Consider the following 23,241-nt stretch of genomic DNA (forward strand, 5'->3'; position numbering starts at 1 on the left):
GCCAAATACAGGGTAGGGTGTTCCGAACCTAAATTTACAGTATGTGTTTTGGGGCTAGGAGCCGAGCGATAGAGATCCTTGAATATGAAGTTATCAAGAGCACATCTCGTTTGTTATTGGCACCTGCTACTTAATGAGGGTGTTCTGATGGATCATGGTATGCTAAGATTACATAGAATCAAACTGTTTCTGTCCCTTTTCTTTGTCGACTCTGAATTCTTCTCTCTTCTATGTTCCATTTCTGCTGTCATTTCTAATAGCTCTGCCTGACCACCACTTCCTAAAATATAATGCAGGGACCATGATTACATTTTAGTGTTTATTCATGCTAATGACCCTCCACGTCCAAATTTTAATACAGGGTTAAGAGAGGAATGGATAGATGTAGTAGCTTTTGAACACTAATGAGGGTGTCTTTGTACATTTGCATTAAAATACTAATGCATGTTAAACACAAGATCTGCAGTGTAATTTTTCTTTGATGACAAAATAGAGCAAATATTAAATACTGTTTAGAGAGTGGTGACTACTCCACCTCTCGAAATCTGAAAGTCAAGACTGTTTCCTCATAGCTAGAAACTAGAGTCCACTGGGGTTCTTCCTCTTCAGGCCTCCATTCTGATTATAATTACAGAATGTTCAAAAAAGGTTTACTTTTGTGATCAGACTTATTATTAGTGTGCATATTTTTATTTTATTCTCTGGGGGTGGCGGGAAGATGGGGGAAATACACATTTAATTGAGAGCTATTCATTAGCCACCATTGAAGGAGAAATTGAACTTTAAAGAATCTATCAAAAATTCTCTGGTGAGCCGTTTATTACTATCTTGTCTTGAGCCCTTTTTTTAATGACATCTATTATCAGATTGAAATGGCGATTGAGACGCTGCAAAAGTCTGACGGTCTGTCCACTCACAGAAGCTCTCTTCTCAACAGCCATGTAAGTTGCCTCTTCTTCACGTAAACTAATCTCTTGCTTGTTCCGCATGTGTTGCTTGCTTCTAAATGCTTGTTTTATTTATTTACTTATTTATTTTGCTTCTTAACCTTCCTTTCTCAGCCCCTTATGATCTCTGTATCACTTAATGGCTCTTTTGTATAGTGGGATATCTAAAAATAATAGAGCCCCCAATATACTGCTTTACTAGGCTTTTGTACTGTTCTGGTACAGATATAACATTTCCAAGTTAATAACAAGCTGCCATTTACCTGTGGAAATTAATTAATGGGGATTTTAAGTATTTAAAGTGTTCTAGTTTGATATTAATTTACCTCAGAGCAAAGGCTTGTAATCCGCATCTTCTGGTCTGAAGCAAAGAAACAGTGCTGTCTACTTGTAAGACCAGTAACATTCTTTAAGTGGAAAAAGATTATTAATGCCAAACCCAATAGTAAACTGTCTGAAAATGATTTATTTACCGGTAAGGCCGTATAAGGTGGGAGGACACAGGGACCTAGATGAGCTCAGGTCCTGCGACCTACAGAGAAATGAAACTGGGCCAAGAGAAGAAGTGAGACTCTAGCTAAGCCATACATTTCTAATAATTGATATTAAACAGGATTATTGTTACTATGCCTTGAAGCCTTTGTTATCAGATGCAGCCATCACTTTAACACTGGTAAGTCTGACAAGAGCAATGACAGTTTTGTGAAACTGTAAAACTGGGGGAACCGATGGAAATGTCGAATAAAAATTAGTTTTGTTTTCGTATTTCTGAATATATGGGGGAAAGTGAATAGACCTATGACTTCCATCTGTTTTAGACAAAGCTGTTAAATTAATATCAATGTACAATAGTACAGTAAGAGAGTCTTCCCTCCCATCTGACAACGTATTCTTAAATTTACAGATAAGTTGTTAGGATTTTTAAATTCTTCCCCATATTTTGTGACTGAAAAGTCCAAAATTGGATCACCCAATAAATCTGAAAACCTTAACTCACAGAAAATGTTTTCACTATGCTTTTTAAATCATTGCCTCTCCAAATGTTTAAATTTTTATATTCCAACATGACACTAAGTACTTTCCTTGTGTTTTACACATTTGTTTTTAGATGCCTATTGTGTGTTCTTTCTTTTTCAAGGGGAAGTATCATGGCAAATAAAAACAGGTTAGCCAATTTGGAGAATGCCTGCAATTTTGGTAAAAATTTTAGGTTGTAAATTTCAAAATAATATATACTTTGGCCTTTCTTTTTGAAACCATTTAAGGAATGTGATTTTTCCCCCCGCCTGAAAATTCGTATGCAATGTGTCACTCTTCTATGTGTTTCATAAGTATATCCCTGCTGTGTTAGCATGACTCTGTAGTTGTGTATAAAGGCTGATGTACTGTGTGTTAGTAGGATGTATGTTTTTGGGGGGTGGGTAATGACTAACTGGTGTTTGTGTGTTGAAAATGGCAGTTAAAAATACTGTTCACTTTTAGTCAAAAATGTACAGGGACATAAGAAGAAGAAGAAAAAAACACCTGAAGTTTTTTGAACTGTCAGGCTTCTAAGAAGCTGTGTTTTGTGATTCAGTTCATACCTCGTTTTCACTTGAATTGTATAGTTTAGTAAAATATGTGATGTTTAATTTTTACCTAAATTACCTCTATTTATTAATTAGTGTTTCATGACCAGTAACGTAGGTATAAAAACGTGGGGGGTTTTTGGTATATTTTTATTTTTGGATTTGTTTGAAACTTTTCAGATGTGTTGGGGTTTTTTGAAATTACCATTCTCTTGTAACTCATGAAATGATATTTAATGACCGGGCGCCTGGGTGGCTCGGTCGGTTAAGCGTCCGAGTTCGGCTCAGGTCATGATCTCACGGCTTGTGAGTTCGAGCCCCTCATCAGGCTCTAACTTCCGGAGACATTTCAGGATATACAGTGGGCTTAAATGTTGCTAATGCAGTGATAATCTTTCACTAGATGTCCTGATTCATTTTTATTACACGTCTGAGGTAGTTAAATTCGTCTAAAGCTCATATATAGTCAAGTCTTTTGAAACACAAATGATTCTGCAGATGGCATAGAAACAGTAAAGAAAGGATCACGTTTCTGCTGACCAGTCAGGTTTCTCCCTGAACACGTAACAGGACCCTGTTGTTTTTCTGTCCTTGGAAATCTAGTGATGCTCCTAATTTTTGTTAGATTGATCCAAAAGCTGAAATAAGCTACTGCATGTGTTCTAGCTGATCACCACCTGCTAAGGGCATTTTAAGTTCTGTTAAGTTAATTTGTGGTGTTCAGTTGCAAAGAAGAATTCTGGTGGAAACGATTCTTTTATGTTTATTTTTTCTTAATTTACATCCAAGTAAGTTTGCATACCGTGCAACAATGATTCCAGGAGTAGATTCCTTAGTGCCTCTTACCCCTTTAGCCCATCCCCCCTCCCCCACCCCCTCCAGTAACCCTCTGTTTGTTCTCCATATTTAAGAGTCTCTTATGGTTTTGTCCCCCTCCCTGTTTTTGTATTATTTTTGCTTCCCTTCCCTTAGGTGCATCTGTTTTGTATCTTAAAGTCCTCATATGAGTGAAGACATGTGATATTTGTCTTTCTCTGACTGACGAATTTTGCTTAACATAGTACCCTCCGGTTCCATCCACGTAGCTGCAAATGGCAAGATTTCATTCTTTTTGATTGCCGAGTAATACTCCATCGTATATATAGACCACATCTTCTTTATCCATTCATCCATCGATGGACATGTGGGCCCTTTCTATACTTGGGCTATTGTCGATAGTGCTGCTATAAACATTGGGGTGCACGTGCCCCTTTGAAACAGCACACCTGTATCCTTCAGATAAATACCTAGTAGTGCAGTTGCTGGGTCGTAGGGTAGTTGTATTTTGAATTTTTTGAGGAACCTCCATAATGTTTCCCAGAGTGGCTGCACCAACTTAATGGAAATGTTTCTTAAAAATATGCTGTTCATATTTTAAATGTCAACAAACTATAAGTTTATCCTTTATCCCTCACTGTATAGGACATGATATGGAATTCTTTAAAGTGAACATGAATCCAACTTTGTGATGACAGTTTCCCGACTTACCAGTTTCTACCGAGGATCAGTTTCATGAGGCAAACAATTAGGAGAAGGGATCAATAATTTGTGCCCCATATTTACTAGTTTCTTTTTTTTTTTTTCAATTTTTTTAAATGTTTATTTTTGAGAGAGAGACACAGAACATGATCGGGGGGAGGGGCAGAGAGAGAGGGAGACACAGAATCCGAAGCATCCTGACTCGGGGCTCAAACTCACAAACTGCGAGATCATGACCTGAGCCGAAGTTAGATGCTTAACCGATTGAGCCACCCAGGTGCCCCTGCTAGTTTCTAAAGAGGCATCTGAATCATGATTTTGGAGCTGAATGTCTATTCTCATTGTATTTTGGAATATGGAATTGAATGGGTTTCTTATTTTCTCTTTAGACACTTGATGGCTTACAGTAATTCAGAAAATTCTTCTTAGGGTCAAAGCAAATAATCTCCTGTCATTAGAATCCAACTCAATCACTTTGCTTTTCACCTTTCAACACATTAGAAGATGGAGCGGGGTGGAATGGGGTGTTGAATTTTGTGTCTCTTTTTTAGCGTATTCTTAAGAATACTTAGTACTACTGGTCTGTTTTTATCATTATCTTGCTACTATTCTCCAGCTTGAAATGCATGTATAACTTCTCAATTTCAAACCCTGTATGGCGCCCCACTTGTAAACTGAGTATGGTTACACCGAGGGCCGTTTTTTTTTTTCCTATCATTGTCAATATTGACATATATTGTTAGTATTCACATAATGGCAATTATTTCAGTAGTAACACCACGCAGGCAGATAGTAAATATATATTGACAAGTTAAAGTCCCAAGAGAGTGAGGACTTTATACGTTTTGTCCCCTGACGCATCCCCGGTGCTTAGAACAGTGCCTGATACGTGGGAGAAATTTCCTCAATATTTGTCAAATGGACGAACATAAGAAACAATAGAAGGGAACAGACCTTATCTTACCTTCCGTATTCTAAGTACCTTTGCCAGTCGTGTGTGCATTTATTTGGGGACTCCTGCATGCATTGTGTTATTATCACGCACGCCTCGGTCGGTTGGTGTGTGAACATTGTTGGTAGAAAGTGGCTTTCTCCCTGCATACCACGTGAGTGAAAGAACATATTATCGCTCTACATTTCCCCAGGGGCAACCTTCAGTGTAAGAGTGGACAACTTTTCCCCCCCCTCCAAATAATTTAACCCCGCAAAAAAATATGAGCCAAGGATGCTCTCATTTATCTCCTTGTCTTTAGACTGGTGCTTTTGATTTAGCTTTATGGAATTCAGTCTGTTGCTATCATAATTTTTATTTAAATATTTCTGTTTCTTAATATTTTGTATGTGAAGATGCTGTGGGGGTAAATGCTGTGTATAGTCTGTCTCATGCACCAGAGTGTCACTGCAGACTCAAGGTTTACTTTATCCTCCTTCTCAATTGTAATTGATATAAATTGGCATTTAGTGATTATTTTGTATCCAATGTGAGATATTTTAGATGGTAAATATGAGTGCAGAAATGTCCTTAAGTTAATTGTTCCCAGTTCCCACATAACGTTCTAGAACATGTACATTTTTTTAAATTCCATTTAGAGTATATAAAAAGCATTAGGCATTTATTTTACATACTTTTTACAACCTAGTAAACAGTTGTTTTATGATTTTTGCCGGGTTTAGCTACTGAAATGTATTCAGCTCAAAGCAAACCCTAGTTTTATACTCACTTCCCTTCAACTCTGCTGTATTGTAAATATAAGTTATGACAGAAATAAGCCCTGTCAAAATGCATATCATCAGTGAACTGAACTTAAAATGAATCCTAATGGATAATAATCCATCTGGGAAAAAATGCCAAATGTTACATTTAGATGTTAATTGGGGAATGCAATATGTATTTTTTTTTTAAATTTGTCAATCAGTATTTCCCTTTGGGAAAAATAGGAACTGTTCATCTTCCTTAATCTACCCTGATTAATATAGATTAAATGCAAAGGTTGAAAGATGCAATTATCATGCCTTCCACTCTTACGTGAATTTATGTTCGTTCATTAGTAGAATAATCAAGTTTTAAAGATAAAGGTTAAAAGTTCCTGTGGTATTTTATGGGCTTTTAAAACCATAAATGTAAACAAATATCTTACAACGTTTTATAAAGAGTAAAAAAAAAATTGTAATAGTTTAGATCTCAACTACTAAATGTTAAGGGTATTGAATTTTAGCGTCTGACAAAACCCAAGCAAACTGTATCTTGTAACAGGCATGAACTTCCCTTGGGCAACACAAGAAGTGTATGCCTTTAGGTTACACTCAACAACCAACTTGCTCGTACGATAAAATTAATCCTTTCTTATGCTGTGTTTCAGACTCCAATATCTGATTTACAGTGCGATCACTGTGTCCAAACTGGAAGGTTAAATCCCGGCATGTAAAACGCACATTATAGTCCCCTGCTCAATCTCAAAATCTTATCTGGTAGCTCCAGTCTCTACTTCCATCACGAGCTCCTAGGAGCACCACCCTTAGGTGACACGGGGCACTACCCTTAGGTGACACGGTTGTTAACAGGCTTCCTAGCTGGAAGAGTTACGGCCGCAGCAGTAGCCATCTCCCTCCTTCAGGGCTTTTTGCCTCCGTTCGACCTCCTTCTGCTCTTCCAAAGTGATCTCCAGCCTTCTGGCAACTTCCTGCGAATAAGAGGCAGGGAACAAAATGCACCTTTGCTTCCGTCAGAATGGTAGGCGTCAGCACACCCACTCTTAGGGAGGTTTTCACACCCACTAATGATTATTTTATGTGTGTAAGCGTGTGGTGTGTGTAATAACATTATATACATAGAAATACATATGCCCACAAATGCACGCGCAGACACACATACTCACACATATTACAAAGGAACTCAGGTTTTTGAAAAACTGGTTTAGAAATGAAGAATCCGTATGAATGTGAAACTGTCCAAAAAGAACAGTAAGTTTGCAAAGCGGTCCGTCCAGGTTATTTGACTTGCTTAGCTTTTCAGGGGACCATACCGCCAATCCAGTAAAAACTTCATCTTCTCTAAATTGTTCTTTTGGGCCTTGAGTAATATTATTTAGGCTTCCGAGTGTTTTAAGCCCACTTTCGCTAGAATTATCTATTTCTGTGGTAAGTTTTCTTTGACAAAGAATTGTCTGATTAACTCTTTTATATATGTAAACATACCTTTGGACCCAAAATATTTTATGTTTAACTTTAATATTTGCACTACTTTTCATTTTTATGAAAGGCACCTTAAGACCATACCCTACACATATTTTATTATTAGATTTGTTTTTTTCAGATTCTTTTATCTATAAGACAGTGGTCTTCATCATGAAACATTAGTAAACTCTCATTTTTTTCAGATACCTGTCTTTACTTTTAATTTATGAAATATTGCAAGAAAACTAGTAAATAGTCAAGGCAGTTTACAGAAATTTTCCATTTGTATCTCATTAATTAAACAAATTGTTTTATTTGCTTTATATCTTTATTCGCTTCCTGTATAGGTGTATGTTCTGTTCATTCGTAAAGGAGGGAATATTTGATTTTTAGTATTTTTTTTTGCTACAAAATCATACTGTTTGGCTTTGACAACATGTATTATTGTATGAGGAAGCAAAGATAATATATACAGACATACCTTTGGCATTTTTAACTTTGTTCCATGCTTGTGGATATGGGCGCTTTGTTAACTCATTTGCAAAATACTTGTTTTCCACAAAATATTTAGAGTTTTTATACGTTTCCCTTTCTGAGGATTATTTTTGGTGTTTCCTTTCTATTCCTTCATCTCCAGAAACTGAATTTCTCAAAGAATATTACTTTCTCTGTTTTATATTTCTATATTCTTTATATATTTAGAGTACCAGTGGAAGGCCCTAACTAGTATATGCACACAAAGCCAGAGTTAGCACTTTTGGGCAATATGGTTCCCTAGAACTTCTCCGACACCGTTCAAGTGAGGTAACAATGCTTTCAGATTCCCGTCATCTTACTGAGGCACGTGGATGAAATCTATGAGGCAGGTTTGTATGGCCATATTTTGTGCGTCATCACCCTGCTTGTGTTCCTAAGCTACAGAATCTTAAAATTTAAAAAGAAAGGCTAGAGACATCTTGACCCCCCCCCCCCCCCCCGTTGTAGGCAGAATACTACTCTGAGCCATAGTCCCTGGATTTCCCAAGCTTTTTGCCCCTTCCTCTTTTATACCAAATGAATATGTGTAAGTGAACTTTTTCATGTGTTGTTTAGAATACTTAGAAATCATTGCCTCTGGAAAACTTCTTTACTGACAGGTTACAGATGACTCATCTCTAAAGAATTCTTTTTGACCTTTAATTTTTTGTCATTATGTAAATGAACATTTATTTTGTGTAACCTTTTGAAGAGGGAGCGTTGTATACATTATAGAGGCAACAGGTATGTTTAAATGTACATATTCATTATGCCTAAGTGGTTCGCAGAGAACTTCAAGTCTCCCTGACGGGAACATGAACTTTATTTTTAAAAGTACTCTGCTCTGTCTTGTAGGCTTGGTGGCCATATTTTCTAAGCCAACATCAGTATGAGTTTAATGACATGATTTTAATTAAACATAAGCATCATGTAGGAATATTTGAAATTAAAATGGTTCTGGACAATTCAGTTGTCAGAGTTAAAGGCAGTAATTCTGAAAATGTTTTTAGTACCAGGAGTCTGAAGGTTCAGGTTCTGAGTTTGTTCACAGATCTTAAAATAAGTAAGCACAATGGAGAAATGTTTTAATATATTTGAGTGTCCATATTATCTTTTTTGGACTGTGATCATAAATTCCTGAGGACAGGGGTGCGATCACATTCATTTCTGCATCCCTAGGTGCCTACCACATTGCCCGGCTCATAACTGATGCACAGTAAAGAAATTCTTAGGCTTCCATAACTTACGTTTAATTTACATTGCACGTAAAATATCACTTCTTGATCACATCTCTTATATATGGTATGGAAATTTTGTTGAGACAAATACTGTGAAGTATTTTGTTGCTTTGTGGAAACAACAGCTGGTATTCAAGTTATCAGAAAATATGTGTTGGGAACCAGATCGCACTCTGAGACAATGTAACCTTCAGAAAGTCATTTAAATGTTCTTCAGTTCTCCTTTTGTCAAGAAATAAATGAACGAGTTAATAACTTAATTTTCCTAATGTTGAAATTTAATAATATAGACCTAGTTTATACTTTTTGAAGTATCTTTGCACTTTCTATACTTTAAAGAAATACACGTAGGACAACATAAGCTTTTCAAATGTAGACTATAAACTGAGAAAATGTTACTTTACCAACTACCATTGTAGCGTATCTTCCAAAATTATGAAACAGAAACAAGAACACAGCGCTCAGGTAGGAAAACTCAAATGACTGTAATAAATGATTCCTTTTTATTACATAATTTTTTTAAAAATCAATGTCTAGTGAGTTTCTTTCCTTCTGGGGAAGAAATGACTGAATTTGTTTTTTTCCTTTCTGCTTGCAGCATCCTACCCAGTAGATAATAGTGTTGTACTGACCTGTGTGAGTAAATTAGATAAGTAAATTAGAATTCTAGGGAAGTGAATAGAAACTTCATACAAAAACTCATACAAGGCACCCTGCTGTTCATAACATACCAACACTAGAGACATATTCTGTGCCAGGCTGCCAGGCTTGGTAATCTGTCTTGTTCTGTAGCAATTACAAATTTTACATCTGACCGGTTAATGGGACTATTTGAATTCCCCGAAGAGGTGTTTGTCTACAAAATGGCAGTCAATCCAGGGAAAAAGAGTATTTTTTACGTGCGCTTGACTGTTTGAGGAATGGACATGGTCCGAGGTCATAAACTACATTCAGCTATTTATTTACGTTTCTGAGAGTTTTCAAGGTCTGGTTACGGCAGCCTTTGACTTACAACAGTTTAGCCTCTTACAAGGTTTGATGAATATCTAAGTATTTCTGTCCATTGTTATCTGTAGGGTCTTGTAGACATTCTGGTAAATGATATGGTTTCTCTGTGTTTACCCTGTCTTTTTTACACTAGCTCCAGTGGCTGTTGGACAATTACGAGACCGCAGAAGGAGTGAGCCTTCCTAGAAGCACGCTGTATAACCACTACCTACGACATTGTCAGGAACACAAACTGGACCCAGTCAATGCTGCTTCTTTTGGAAAACTAATAAGGTCAATTTTTATGGGGCTCCGAACCAGGAGATTGGGAACTAGGTTAGTACGAAAAAATAAGATCCTAAATGAATTCCTCTTTTTCACACTAACGCAGTTCAGGACAGTGCGTGAGCAGAAGTGCTTGATTACAGAGGACATATAAAGAAAAAATGAGGAAATAGCTCAGTTTATACAGTCTCTTGAGAAAAGGAAAGGTCGTTATTCAGTGAATGCTGCAAAAGGGGATGATGCATTGTCTTACACATCAGCTGACCAAAGCTTTGAGAACTGATTCTCACCTCATACAGAAATCAGCAAGCCAAACTGTTAACGTAAGATTTACACACGGTGCCTTAAAAATTAACGTATCTCCCTGTTTTCTCTTTTGAAAACTAATCATACCAGAAGTGATGAGTAAGTGACATAGTAAATGGAAAACTATGTTATTTCTTGACTCTTGCAAAATTATACTGAAATGTCTTTATAAATAACTCTTCTATTTGAATAGAGTACGAAATTAAAGCTGAGTTTTTCATTTCATTTTTGGAGATCAACAAAAAATCATTTGTTGAACTTGAAAAGCTGGGGTGTTGGAAGCCCTGGGTAATGACATGGTTCTGTTTAACCTCTTATTAGCCTTCTTTAGAATCTTGGCTACGCAACCATACGTGTATAGAAGCAAAAAGATAGCGTACTTCCGTAACATGGAAACCAGTAACGTGAAGAAGATTCTTGGCTTCTCGTTTCCTTCCTTTGGAAAGAGAAAGGAGTGTTTTTCCTAATCAAAATATGATGAAAATAATAGTTGGAACTGTAGAGATTCATTTTTGTGCCTTTCTATAGTTTTTACAAATTATCATAACATGAATATTTTGAGAAGCTGGGCAGAAGGATATGGATGTTTTTTATTTCCTAAAGCTTATAGAAATCCCTAATAAAAAGTGTAAAAATAAAGATGCCACACCGTATAACGTTCGACGTTCTTCCTTTAATTGGTTTTAAGTCACAGCTTCATAGTATTCTAGTAAAGACTATTAAATAAAGAGACCCTTACTAATTGACTTCATTGTAGGCTTATGCTAAGAAAAAGGGAGTGTCAGTTTTATGTCATTTACAAGGTCTCTAAGTATCCTAAGCGTGAGTCATTCCATTCTGTTGTATTTCAAGTGACCGTCCAGCTTTCAGATTGCTAGAGGTTCAGCTCTCTCATAAATATGTTTTCTTCTTCCTATACTTGAAAAGATAGTATATTTTAAACGGGAGAATATGATTGTCTTTTCAGGCTAAAGGAAGTAAAGCTTTCAGTCCCTTGAAAAAAGCTCTTTGTTTCTCTCCTGTTTCTTTTGCCAGAACCACAAAAATCATTATTTGGGGATCTAACCTCTTATCCGCTAGCGGAAGGCTCAGGCTCAGTAGTTATGCATACCATGCCAATATTTTGAGACTCTGGGCTTTATTCAACATTCTAATAGCAGTATTGTTGTGCTCCTTTTGTTGTCGAAAGGGATTTCAATGGGTCCTATTTTGAGGCTCCATTCAGACCTTGAAACACATCTTTAAAATAGAAAGGACCAAAATTGGGGTTGTTTGGGTTTGTGAATGAGTAGAATCTATACTCCACAAGTACATTTCGCAATATCACAGCTTTTACTTTCTGATGTTCTTTTTTGCCCTCTCACTAAGTAACAATTGTGTCTCCTGTTCCTTTTAAAATTATATGTGGTCTTTTCAAAGAGAGATGGAAAGTAAAGCCTTAGAGAAATGAGGAGAAAAGAAATCCAATGGGGAAAGTTTAAACAAATACTGTGTTATGAAGGCAGCAGAACTCTAAGGTAGAAACACTGCCGATGGTGAGGGAGATCCTTTCTACCATGGAAAGTGGTTTAGCACTCATTTACTCCTCCTAACCCAGGGAACAGAAAGAAAATCAGTATAAATCATGAGGCAGAACTGGGCCATTTCTTGAGGTTTTAGAGCTAGGTAAAAACCAAGTTTCTAAACAAAGGCAAATCAAAAGGTGTCTTTTGTTCAAATCCATCTGCAAATTAAGTTTAAGCAAAGAAGACCGTGAGACGTGCTGATCTCCCCCAACCGGCTCCCCACCAACCCAACAAAAATGCTCATTTGCAGGAAACAGAGAAGAAACTAGACACTTCATCTGTTTCCGTCTACAAGGGAGACCCCATTTTACTCTGTAGTTGTCATTGGCTACATCCCCTGGGGACTGTCGCCTGCTTCCCCTTCTTCTCCCCACTCCACTACTTACCCTACTCCAGTTTGTAAGGGAGAACACTACTAATTGAGTTTTGTTTTCGTGTTTTTGCTCTATTTTGCAGTGAATTTTGGAGACAAGATCTATCTCTGCAAGTGGAATGCATTTAAGTTTCCATACTGTTACATACTTTGCTGAAACTATATAGATATTCAGACGCCCTACTTTTTTTTTAAAACTAGCAATATTATTTATGTAATAAGAGTGTAATGCTTTTGAATATATAGGCTTCATTTAATCTATGTTCTTTAATCTTGGAAGTAAAATTCTGTTCTATTTTTATATAAAATATTTAATCCACACTTTTGCATTTCTTTTTTGTAAATGAAAGAAAAAAATGGAAAAGCAGCTGATGTCTTGCTATATATAGACTTGTGAAAAGCTATTTTCCCTTTGCAAAAATTTACATATTTAAAATGTTATTTTTGCAAGAATTTGCAAATTTCATTCAGAGCAAAACTTTGTCATCTCTAATAACAAACACGGTCTTTCTCATGAAGATGGGGAAATTGTGACAGTTTTTATCCAGGTGGAAATTTGCCATTTTCACAGAGAAACTTCCCCATGTCTGTTGTGACACATCGTATTCAGCCTGCAAACTGATAAGAATTCGTTAAAACAGAGACTAATAAAATATGTTTCAAAATCAATGGATTAAATGCCTGCCTCCTTTTAGGTTTCAGAATAACACATGATAGACTTTACCGCAACATTCTGTATCAGTCAAGTTACCTCCCCCATCCTGTAGTAATAGACGTCGCACAGATGTGGACCTAACTTATCCAAGACCACAGAATTAGATTTCTTTTCTTTGTTTTGTGTAACTACTTTATAGTAAATTCCCCTCTAGTGTATAGCCCTTTATCCTCTTAATGGATTTTTCTTGGCCAGGTGTGTTTTCCACCTTTACCCCTTCTAAATGAAATCTAAAACGCAAATTTGAAACTCAAAGTGTAACTTCAATGGAATAAGTGAGCTATTGTACTGGTATCTAAGTTTATAAGGAGAGAGTTTTCACAGGGCCCTGCGCTGATCGATTCGAAATCTTGTTTTGATTCTGTAGATGTAGCCACCATAAAAATGGACAGGTATAATCTGGAACAGGCAGATCGTAAGTCTGTAACGCGAATATGCTGCTTTTACCTAATCTTTCCAGATGTGAAGTGAGGTAGACATCCTGTCTGATTGATATTGGTTTAACTGACTTTTTGTGTCTCTAATGTTTGTTGTTCTTTTATGAAGAGGAAACTCCAAGTACCATTACTATGGGATCCGTGTCAAGCCAGATTCCCCTCTTAATCGTCTGCAAGAAGACATGCAGTATATGGCTATGAGACAGCAACCCATGCAACAGAAACAAAGGTAGACTCCGGAATTATCGCTGACCTGTCAAAGCCACATATTTCTTTAGATGTTCAGTCTCCTTTTTCCCCTGAGCAAATAGAGCAGATACCGAAGCGTACGCGAATGTGACTGTTGCCGGCCTGCTTTTACACATGGACCGTTCTCAAATATGATTTAGTAGGATTTCATTCACCCTGTCGGTTTTCCAAATCTTTCGCGATTCCTTATTTGATTTTGGCCTGTTTGGCCCCTTTTTAAGTTTCACTGTGACCTCCCAAACTATTCGGCCAACGAGACCAAACCCAAAACGTAAGGAGTGAACCCAAGCAAACACCACCTGGAGAAACTTGTTTCGGTGTTGGTGAGTTCCTCGCTTGCAGTCTTGCACCTCCCTCAGTCGTTCTTTTTGACATAACATGCGTGCTGGCAAACTGTTTAGGACTTGTTGCATTTTCTTTGAATCCAGCTTTCATAGATGGAGAATTGTAGATATTAGAGCTGTGAGAGATCTCCAGCATTCATGGACGGATGGATGGATGGGTGGATGGATGGATGGATGGATGGCCAGACGGATGGGTGGGTGGGTGGATGGATGGGTGGGTGGGATCATAGAGCTTAGAACTGAAAAAAATACCTCTGTCTAGTCTGGTCCCTCAGCCCTGTGACAATCAAAGCCTTCATAGCTCTGTTTTTCACTTCAGTCCCAGAGAGGCTAAATGATTTGCACAAGTCATAATACTGTTATATAGCCAAGGGCCTTCTAGTCTCATGTGGCTTATATCACAGTTTAGAGTAAATAAAAGAAAAATCTCTCCCTTTTTACCAGTATAGCTCAGCCATAATAGTGGTTATAATTTTTCTTTTAAAAAACTTTTTTAATAAAAAACGTTCATGTATTTTTGAGAGACCGAGAGAAATAGAGCATGAGCTGTCAGCACAGAGCCCGACATGGGGCTTGAACCCACAAACCGTGAGATCATGACCTCAGCCAAAGTCGGACGCTTAACCGACTGAGCCAACCAGGCGCCTCGTAATTTTTCTTTTCAGTTGAACATGCAGAGTTAGGTAGGAGGAAGGAGGGCTGAACACAGTCGGATGATCTGCCTCACTTTACTCGTTTTATTGATCTGGGATGGTTGGCCAGATCTCCTTCACATCCATACTAGCTTAGTCGGAAGCATTAGCCCCAAGTCACTGCCAGAGAAACAATATATCCTGCGATGGTCCGTCCTTTCTTTAGTCTGCAAGCACTGATTACGTCTCTGCTACCTGCTAGACCCCGTGGGCCCAGAGAAGACGCAGTCTCTAACTTTGAGGAATTCAGAAATTAGAAGGAAAGGCACGTGAAACATTTTTCTTAAGTAACGCAGTGTGTGAAGTGCTGAAGTAAAGCTTTGATCCAGGAACTGTTGAAATACAGAGGAATTTTAAGCAAACCCTGAGAGAGGAGGATTGAGAAGTGTCATAGAGGAAGTGCTGTTTGAGAAGGACGTGGGTAAACAGGGGTGCAGTCCAGGATGTCCTTGGTAAGGACTGTGTGATTTGGGGAGGCTGACGTGGCAGGGGCAGAACCAAGAAGAAGATTGGCTCAGCGGGAGAGGAGATTTAAAACATACTTTGGGTCATGGCTTAGGGGACTTGGTTGTATACGAAGCTAGCAAGTTTGTTCTCTGTGCGCTTGGAAGCTGTGTACGGCTTTGGAGCAGAACGGTGAAACCTTTAGATTTTTTTTCTGGAGAGATAACTTTTTTATTTTGGGTAAGACATTTAATGGGAGCGGGCTGGAGGCAAAGATGCCTGTTGAATAGTTTAACACCATCATAATTTCCGGTGCGAGTGTCCCAGACTGAAGAGTCAGTTCAGGATTGGCTGCTAAGTAAAGGTTATCTCCAGGTTTTTAGCTTTTTAATTCACGGTTTCTCGACCTTTTTTTTTTTTTTAATTGCTGATTTCTGGTTTTTGGGGTGTATAGCCCAGGAGATACATTAAAGGGGCTCAGAAAAATACAGTAAGATAAATCACAGAACAGTCCCTTATATGGAGATGGAGTTTGTGTGGATTGTAATAAATTGCTGTTGTACATCGTGCACAGTGGAGCTGATGGGGAGACTGAAACCAAAAACAGAGAAGTTTGATTCAAAACTAACATCTATTCCAACTTAAATGTGAACAACCACTTGATAAGTTGCACTCGAGACAGCTGGATTTAACCTGCAAGGAATCCCAGCACGTTCTCACGGAAATGGTAGCCTTCGAGGGACATTCTTTGTAAAAAAAAAAAAAAAGCCTGGGTTAGGGAAGCAAGTCCTAGAACTCAGAAGGGTCTCCTTCTGAAACGGATTCCAAAGCTCTAAAGGTTAATAAGCCATGAAAACCCTGCCATCTCAGTCTAATTGTAGTTGCTTTTAGAATAAGACATAATGTGGATGTATGCATAAAATTCTCAGTGATATTCATAAATTGTCCCAACTTTAGTTTCTTGTGGTGTTCGCTCTCTTGTGACATAAGGATGTTAGAGGAGCAAAGAAACACCGCTGACCCTTGAGCAACTTGGGGGTTAGGGGCACTGACCCCCACCCGGTCCAAAACCTGGGTATGACTTCTGACTCCCGGAAAAACTTAACTGATAGCCTACTATTGACCGGAAGCCGTTACGGATCACGGTCAGTTAATGCAAATTTTGTATGTTATATGTACGATATTGTGTATACTTACAGTAAAGTGACAGGAAGAAGAAAATGTTATTAAGAAACTCATAAGGAAAATACATTTACAGTACTGAGTTTATCGAGAAAAGTTTGCGTGTATGTGGATCTGCACATTTCAAATCTGTGTTAAGGGCACACTGTGCCGACATTTCTTTGTTTGTTTTTAATGACACAAGTTGTGGCTTGTGGACGGGGTGGGGGGGGGGGCTCTTGTGATGGTGTCTTGCTAACTGATTGCGGTTAGTGGGATCAACCTCACAGCCCCCTCGTGGGGACCAGCAGGACAGAGGGAGGCTTCTGTTCTCTCTCTGAAGGATCCTACCAACTGGCCGCATTCATAGGCTTTAACTGAAGCCACCTACTCCGTTGCATAGAAGCCACTGAGGCAGTCTTTCTCGCCCCAAGTCTGGATGTAGGGGTTAAGAGTATTTGTTGAAAGACCATGGAAAAAGAAAGTATTATAGCATTCATTTTGTGGCTGATAAAACTCAAATGATTCTATCGAAGATACTAAATTGTATGTGAGAAGAGCCTGCCATTCTTGTTAAAATTCAAGTGACATGTGAAAGGTTTCAGATATTTTATAGCAGCTCTTGTGTTTGATATTTTAGAATATTCAAATGGTTTAAACGCCTCAAGCATTAGTTCGTGCATCTAAAGACGCACATCTTCCGTAGTATAAATTTACATGTCTTATGTGTTCATAGGGGACGAAAATTCAAGCGTATGCGGTGATCATTGTATCAGCGAGGAGTGAAGTTTTTGTACACTTTTCTCTTAAGGCTGGAATCATAGTAGTTGTAGAAGTACTAATGATTATTGTTCTGTGTAACTTTATAATTTTTAGAACCTCTTTACATATGGTGTCTCATTTGAAGATTTGCTAGGGTAGTAGGGGAAATTTTCACTTGTCTCCAAATCCGATTCCCAGCAACACCACCATATGGAACATAGCCATGAGTCTGGAAATAAATGGAAACAGCTTCTGATTGGAAAAAAAAAAACAGATGTCACAGAACCCATAGTTGAGCTTAATTGAAAAGAGGAAGCCATCCTCAAGCCATGTCCCTAAAGGAGCAGATTAGAGCCCCCTTCATTCCTAGGTATTCATGAGGTATAACAGCTGGCAAGAGGAAATAGAAGTGATGAGGTGACAAGGGTCTTCTGTTCACTCTTGGGCTATCCAACAGGACAGCGTGTGCACATTCAGTGGAGGGCCAAGGAGACGTAGGTAGTCCAGAAGCCCTTCGAGTATCATCAGTCGAGGGACTAGAATCTAGTCTAACACAGTGTAATGACTTTGGCATATTGGTGACCTTCTAGGTAATCGAGAAGAGCTGAAGTGTCCTGGTCAAGAAAGCAAGAGAATGTGTACTAGCTTCTTTTAATATCTTCGGTTGAAAATATTTCCTATGAAAATAACTTCTGCACTTAAATGTGATCTTCTGTTTTTCAAGGCAATTTACTCATGGATAATTGGCTTGCCCTCATTCAGATAATAAATAAGTTAGGTTATCATAGAGCCCAAAGATCAGTAATCTTCAGCTGTGGACACCAGGTAAAAATGCTTGCTGCAGTTTATTTTTAATATTTCAGAGACGTACCTAAAGAGCGTTGGCATACCTATCTTAGTTATGTTTCCAAATCCTTGTAGCAGAAGTGGTGGGACAGAGAGCCCAGTGCTGTTGACCGTGGGCTGGGCGGGGTTTGATCTCAGTTTGATCTGTTCTCAAACTATTAAAGCGCATTCCTCCAGCCAGCACATAGCAACCAGCAGCTGCGTAGAGAATATGTCCATCACCTCCAACAGAGATACCACAGAATCATAGAATGTTCAGCTGGAAGGAAGAGGTCACCCAGTCCAACTCATCCTCTTAATGAGAAAACGGAAGCCCGTACAGGTTAAATAACCTGCCCACAATCATGTAGCAACCAGGGCAGGAACCTAGTCCGCTTGTCCTTATAAGAATGCTGCCTTGGGGCGCCTGGGTGGCTCAGTTGGTTGAGTGTCCGACTTCGGCTCAGGTCACGATCTCGCGGTTTCTGAGTTCGAGCCCCGCGTCGGGCTCTGTGCTGACAGCTCGGAGCCTGGGGCCTGCTTTGGATTCTGTCTCCCTCTCTCTCTGCCATTCTCCCACTCATGCTCTGTCTCTCTTGCTCCCAAAAATAAATAAATATGAAAAAAATTTTAAAAAAAGAAAAAGAATGCCACCTTTAAAGAGGGAAGATAACCCAAACAGAAACATACACATGTGATAAATTTTTGCATATGAAAGAAAAGGAGGGGGTGCCTGGGTGCCTCAGCCATTTAAGCTCTTGATTTCCGCCCAGGTCATGATCTTGAGATTCGTGAGTTCGAGCCCCCCGTGTGCTGTCAGTACAGAGCCTGCTTGGGATTCTCTTTCTCCCTCTCTCTTTCTTCCCCCAACCTCTCAAAGTAAATAAACTTAAAAAAAAAAAAAAAAGGAAATACAACACGTTAGTGAGTATGTCCATACTAGTGAGGGAATGTGTCACCCCCTGCCTCTTTGAGTGGTCCCTTCACAGGAAGTGGATTCTGTGAAAGAAGGAAACTTTGTGGCACTCAGAGGAGGGGAAACTGAGGCCAGGTGGAAAGATGATAGAGCAAGGCTACTTTTGCTCTTCTGTAGACGAGTGTGAAAGCACGCATGTTCCGAAGGAGTGACGGAGGACAAGAACCCTTGTCATTAGAAGACCTTCCTTAGTCTGGACTTCACAGACTAGTGGAAAGAACTCCATATTTAAAATTGGGAAATGAGAGTCAGAGTATAGGCTGCTTTGGCATTTCTGCAGTGTGTGTAACTGAACTTCACCAAACCTTGGTTTCTCCATCTGCAAAATAAAAATATATAGAGTAGACCACCTCACAGATTGTTTTGAAGTTCAGGTGGAAAAAAGTATATAAGTGTTTTTTTTAATAGCTGGAAATATTCAAGGGTTAGGTAATCTATTATTCTGTACTATTATACTATGTGTACCAGAGAAAAATATTTCTTTAAGAATAAGGCTGTTTCAGAGGAGAATGAACCCAAGCAGTTGGGCAACTTTGGGTTCCATTTCTTTCTTTCCATTCTTTCCCATTCTTCCATCCCTCCCTTCCTTCCTTCCTTTTTCTTCCCCAGTGGTTTTCAGCTTTGATTGATGTTAATAGTGTATTATCCCTTTCCTAGAACGTGAACCCCCTGGGGTCATTACAGAGCTTAGCATCTAGACCTGGCAGGTTGGTCTGAGAGAGCAAAAGGTAGCAGGAATCTTTAGTGGGAAGTTGATCAGGTGCTCTGCCTTTGGCTTTTGGAAACATAAGGAATCTCGGGCCCTGAAATATTTAATGTTCGCTAGGCCACTGCTGTATGTAGTCCCTGATGTCAAGACGGTTTCCCCTGACGATAAGAGAATCACAGATAATCACAGTTCAGTAATTATTAACTATGGTAATTCGTGTAAAGTTTGTTAAGGGTAACAGCTACCACTCCCCCTTCTGACAGACATTTATTGACCATTTAAAATGTCCTTCAGTAAGCTCTTTCCATGCAAGATCTCATTTGGCAATTACATGGGCTATTTACCGATAAGGAAATCGAGACCCATTTAGTTTTGCCGTATGCAGGAAGGTCACTAACGTGTTGCTTCTTAGAGCCTCGGGTTGTTCTCTCCTGTGGTTGTTGCCATCTTGGCGTCAGGTGGCGTCGGGTTGTTATTTTCCAAATACAGGAGGAAGGGGGACATCCCTCTAGAATGGGTGTAACTGAAAGGGCCACTGGGAGGACCCACTGGAGAAACTCGTGAGATGAGAATAGCGTCTGCCTCTTTCAACATTATAGCCTCAGCACCTCAAGAGGGCCCTTGGCTCATTTGTCCACGCTCCGTACCTACTTGTCAAGTGAACGAATGATCCGGGCTTTCATTTTAGCCAACAGCTTACCTCGTCCTTTCCGCATGAACCCCGCTGCAATTAAGACAACTACCCCCATCTGAATTTAATTGTCCCCTCTTCTCCTTGCCCCACGGTAGATGCCGAGCTAGTGAAGAGACAGGTACTTCCCGAGCCGCCCACAAGAATGGAAGAGACGGAGCCACTGTCATTAACCAGCAGGGTTGATGTTCGAAGTCGTGGAGACACAGACGTGCTGAGTGGGACACCAGGGAGTCAGTATTCTCAAAGAAAGGCGTTCTCGGCCCTCCCGGTTTTCCTCTGACCTGTTCACGTTTTACATCATTCCAGGCCTCGAGCCACCTAAAGATTTTCCGAGGTGGTTGTTCTAAAGGGAATCTCAAGATTCCGATAGACAACTTGAGCCTCTGTCCCTGATTCTGAGCTCAGCATTTCGATTTGTTCTTGCATATCAGACGACTGTGTCCTTCCCAGAATGGTGAAGGCTCTCTTGGCCCGTGCAGTTGAGAGTTTGCATTTTTCCTGTGCGTTTTTCACCTGCTTCAGAGGGACTTTTCCAAATGTTGCACTCAGTCCACTGAAAATCCCGGTACTGCTAAATATAAGAGAGTCAATATAATAAATATAGGCCACTCTTTGCCTTTCACTGGATTCCTTCAGTGTCTGCACATGTGAGATTATTGACAGAATTAGATATTATTTTACAGTAGAGTTCCAGCTGTCCAAGTTCTAAATCACAGGTATGACTAACCCCATGGGGGAAGATTCCTAACAATTTACCGTGTTTTCCATGTTAGCGACAGGTTTCATGCACACGCTCCGCTATTAAAGCATTAGACTTTCTTTGATTTCTTAATCATTAACAACTTTAGCTTTGATTGCCCATGGAGCTGCAAGCTGTTAAAATTATCATTTGCCTCTTACTAATTTTGAAACCAAGAGCTGTTTCTTCATTTGATGTAGCACAGGTCTTTCTCAGAGCACATATACTCAGGAGCACTAAGAATCTCCTGGAAGAAAATGTAATCTAAAGCTATTGGATTTCTAAAATAGATGGGATAGAGAAAATAGTCTTTTTTTAAATTTTTTTCTTTTTTTTTTTTAAGTTTATTGTTGCAGAGAGAGACAGAGAGAGAGAGAGAGAGACAGCATGCACATGAGTGGGGGAGAGGCAGAGAGAGAGGGAGACACAGAATCCGAAACAGGCTTCGGGCTCTGAGCTGTCAGCACAGAGCCCGACGCGGGGCTCGAACTCACAGACAGCAAGATCATGACCTGAGCCGAAGTCGGACGCTCAACTGGCTGAGCCATCCAGCTGCCCTGAGAAGATACTCTTAAATACTAAAAAGTGCAGCTTTTTAAAAGATTCAACAAAGAATTTATTTTTTTCAGGAGAAAAGTGTCTCTGGATTTTCGGTTTAGTGTGTGAATAGTGGGTATTTTATGAAGAAGCTAAGGAGGCAGGAAATTTGAAAACTGTGTTGCAACGCTAAAAGGTCAGTTGAAATTCACCCAGGGTTAAATTAACATAGTGTTGGGTTATCATGAAAGCCAACAGAATGTAAAAAAACTCCTGGAAAGATTTTGTTTGTACATAGCCTTTTCAAAACCACGCCCCTAAAGTCTTTAACCCATAGTAAATGCTCAATAAATATTTGTTAAATTGATTTGATACATGTTAAGACCAATTGGTAGTATGATCAAATGAAATATGTGACTTGAGCATTCATTCATTCATTCATTCATTCATTTATTATCCACTCATTGGTAGTTATGTCCCAAACGTTGTTTATTGGGAACAGATTGAAAATTGGTGACTCAGTGTACAAAAAATGACTTTTCTCTGATGTTATGGGTATACGTGGACAGCCCTGGGCTGAAGGAATTTATATCGGGCCAAGAGGCTCCTGCCGACTAGTTCTGTGCAGGTTACTCAAGACATATCTGGGAGGCAGGTTAACATGGCCAATTCCTAAGCCCTATTTTTAAAAATTTTGCTGGCTAGACCTAGGGTGAGCCTAGCTCTTGAATTTTTTGGAAAGCTACCCGGTTACAGATACACGTTTAGGTTCCAAAACCCAATGTAAGATCATATCATCTATGACTGTTTCTTCCGGGAGGAATCAGTTACCACAGATAGTTGTTCAGCCTGTTTGTAATGGGACTATTCTTGACTTCCTGTTGGAGTGGTGGAGACTCAACTCGGAGGTGATGGTAGCGAGAAGATGTTCTCCTTCGATCATCAGGAAGATCAACATGTAGCTTTCCTCCGTCCAGTGTTTGTGATTTCTGGGGGTTCTTTCTACATGCCAGTCCCGTGCAGGGCAGTACCCTGAGCATAAGCCCCTACGTGACTTATTGCTTAAAACGAAGCACGCAAATCAGCATTACCTTGGAGCTCTCTCGTACTTGGAGGCTCCTGAAGATACTGCTCTCGTCTGCGAGCCATATTGCTGCCATTTATGGCACCCACCGCTCCCAGACTCCCCCCCCAACCCTTCTCTGAGGAGATACAACCTCAGGTTCTGGCTTCCAGAGGTCCCGTTGACAAGGCAACCGGAGTGTATCCATTCAATCCCCCGTTCACCTTGCTATTCTTACGGTTAGAATAAGTCCCCTCTTTTCTTTTTTTTTTTTTTTTCTTTACCTATCCTATATGAGATTTGTTGTTAAGTACTGGCCTGCACGGTCTCTTCAGGATTCACCAACTTCCTTCCTTTTTATCTACAGGCTACTCTTGATGTGTTTTCCATCTCCTGTGTAATAGAGCATACCTCTAA

At 39.3% G+C, this 23,241-nt stretch overlaps 1 protein-coding gene across 14 annotated transcripts in view; it reads left to right on the forward strand.

Moving 5' to 3' along the window:
* RFX3 (regulatory factor X3) overlaps positions 1-23,241 on the forward strand; it is a 284,537-nt gene that overhangs the window by 202,336 nt on the left and 58,960 nt on the right. For 12 of the 14 annotated variants that reach the window (XM_042912333.1, XM_042912320.1, XM_042912321.1 and 9 more), the window contains 3 exons: positions 867-941; positions 10,103-10,284; positions 13,739-13,858. In XM_042912333.1, coding sequence (XP_042768267.1) covers positions 867-941; positions 10,103-10,284; positions 13,739-13,858 — 377 coding nt within the window. The remainder of the gene's footprint in view (positions 1-866; positions 942-10,102; positions 10,285-13,738; positions 13,859-23,241) is intronic. The other 2 variants (XM_042912327.1, XM_042912328.1) reach the window with 1 other exon arrangement.

Source organism: Panthera leo, chromosome D4, assembly GCF_018350215.1.
Source record: "Panthera leo isolate Ple1 chromosome D4, P.leo_Ple1_pat1.1, whole genome shotgun sequence".
NCBI lineage: Eukaryota > Metazoa > Chordata > Mammalia > Carnivora > Felidae > Panthera > Panthera leo.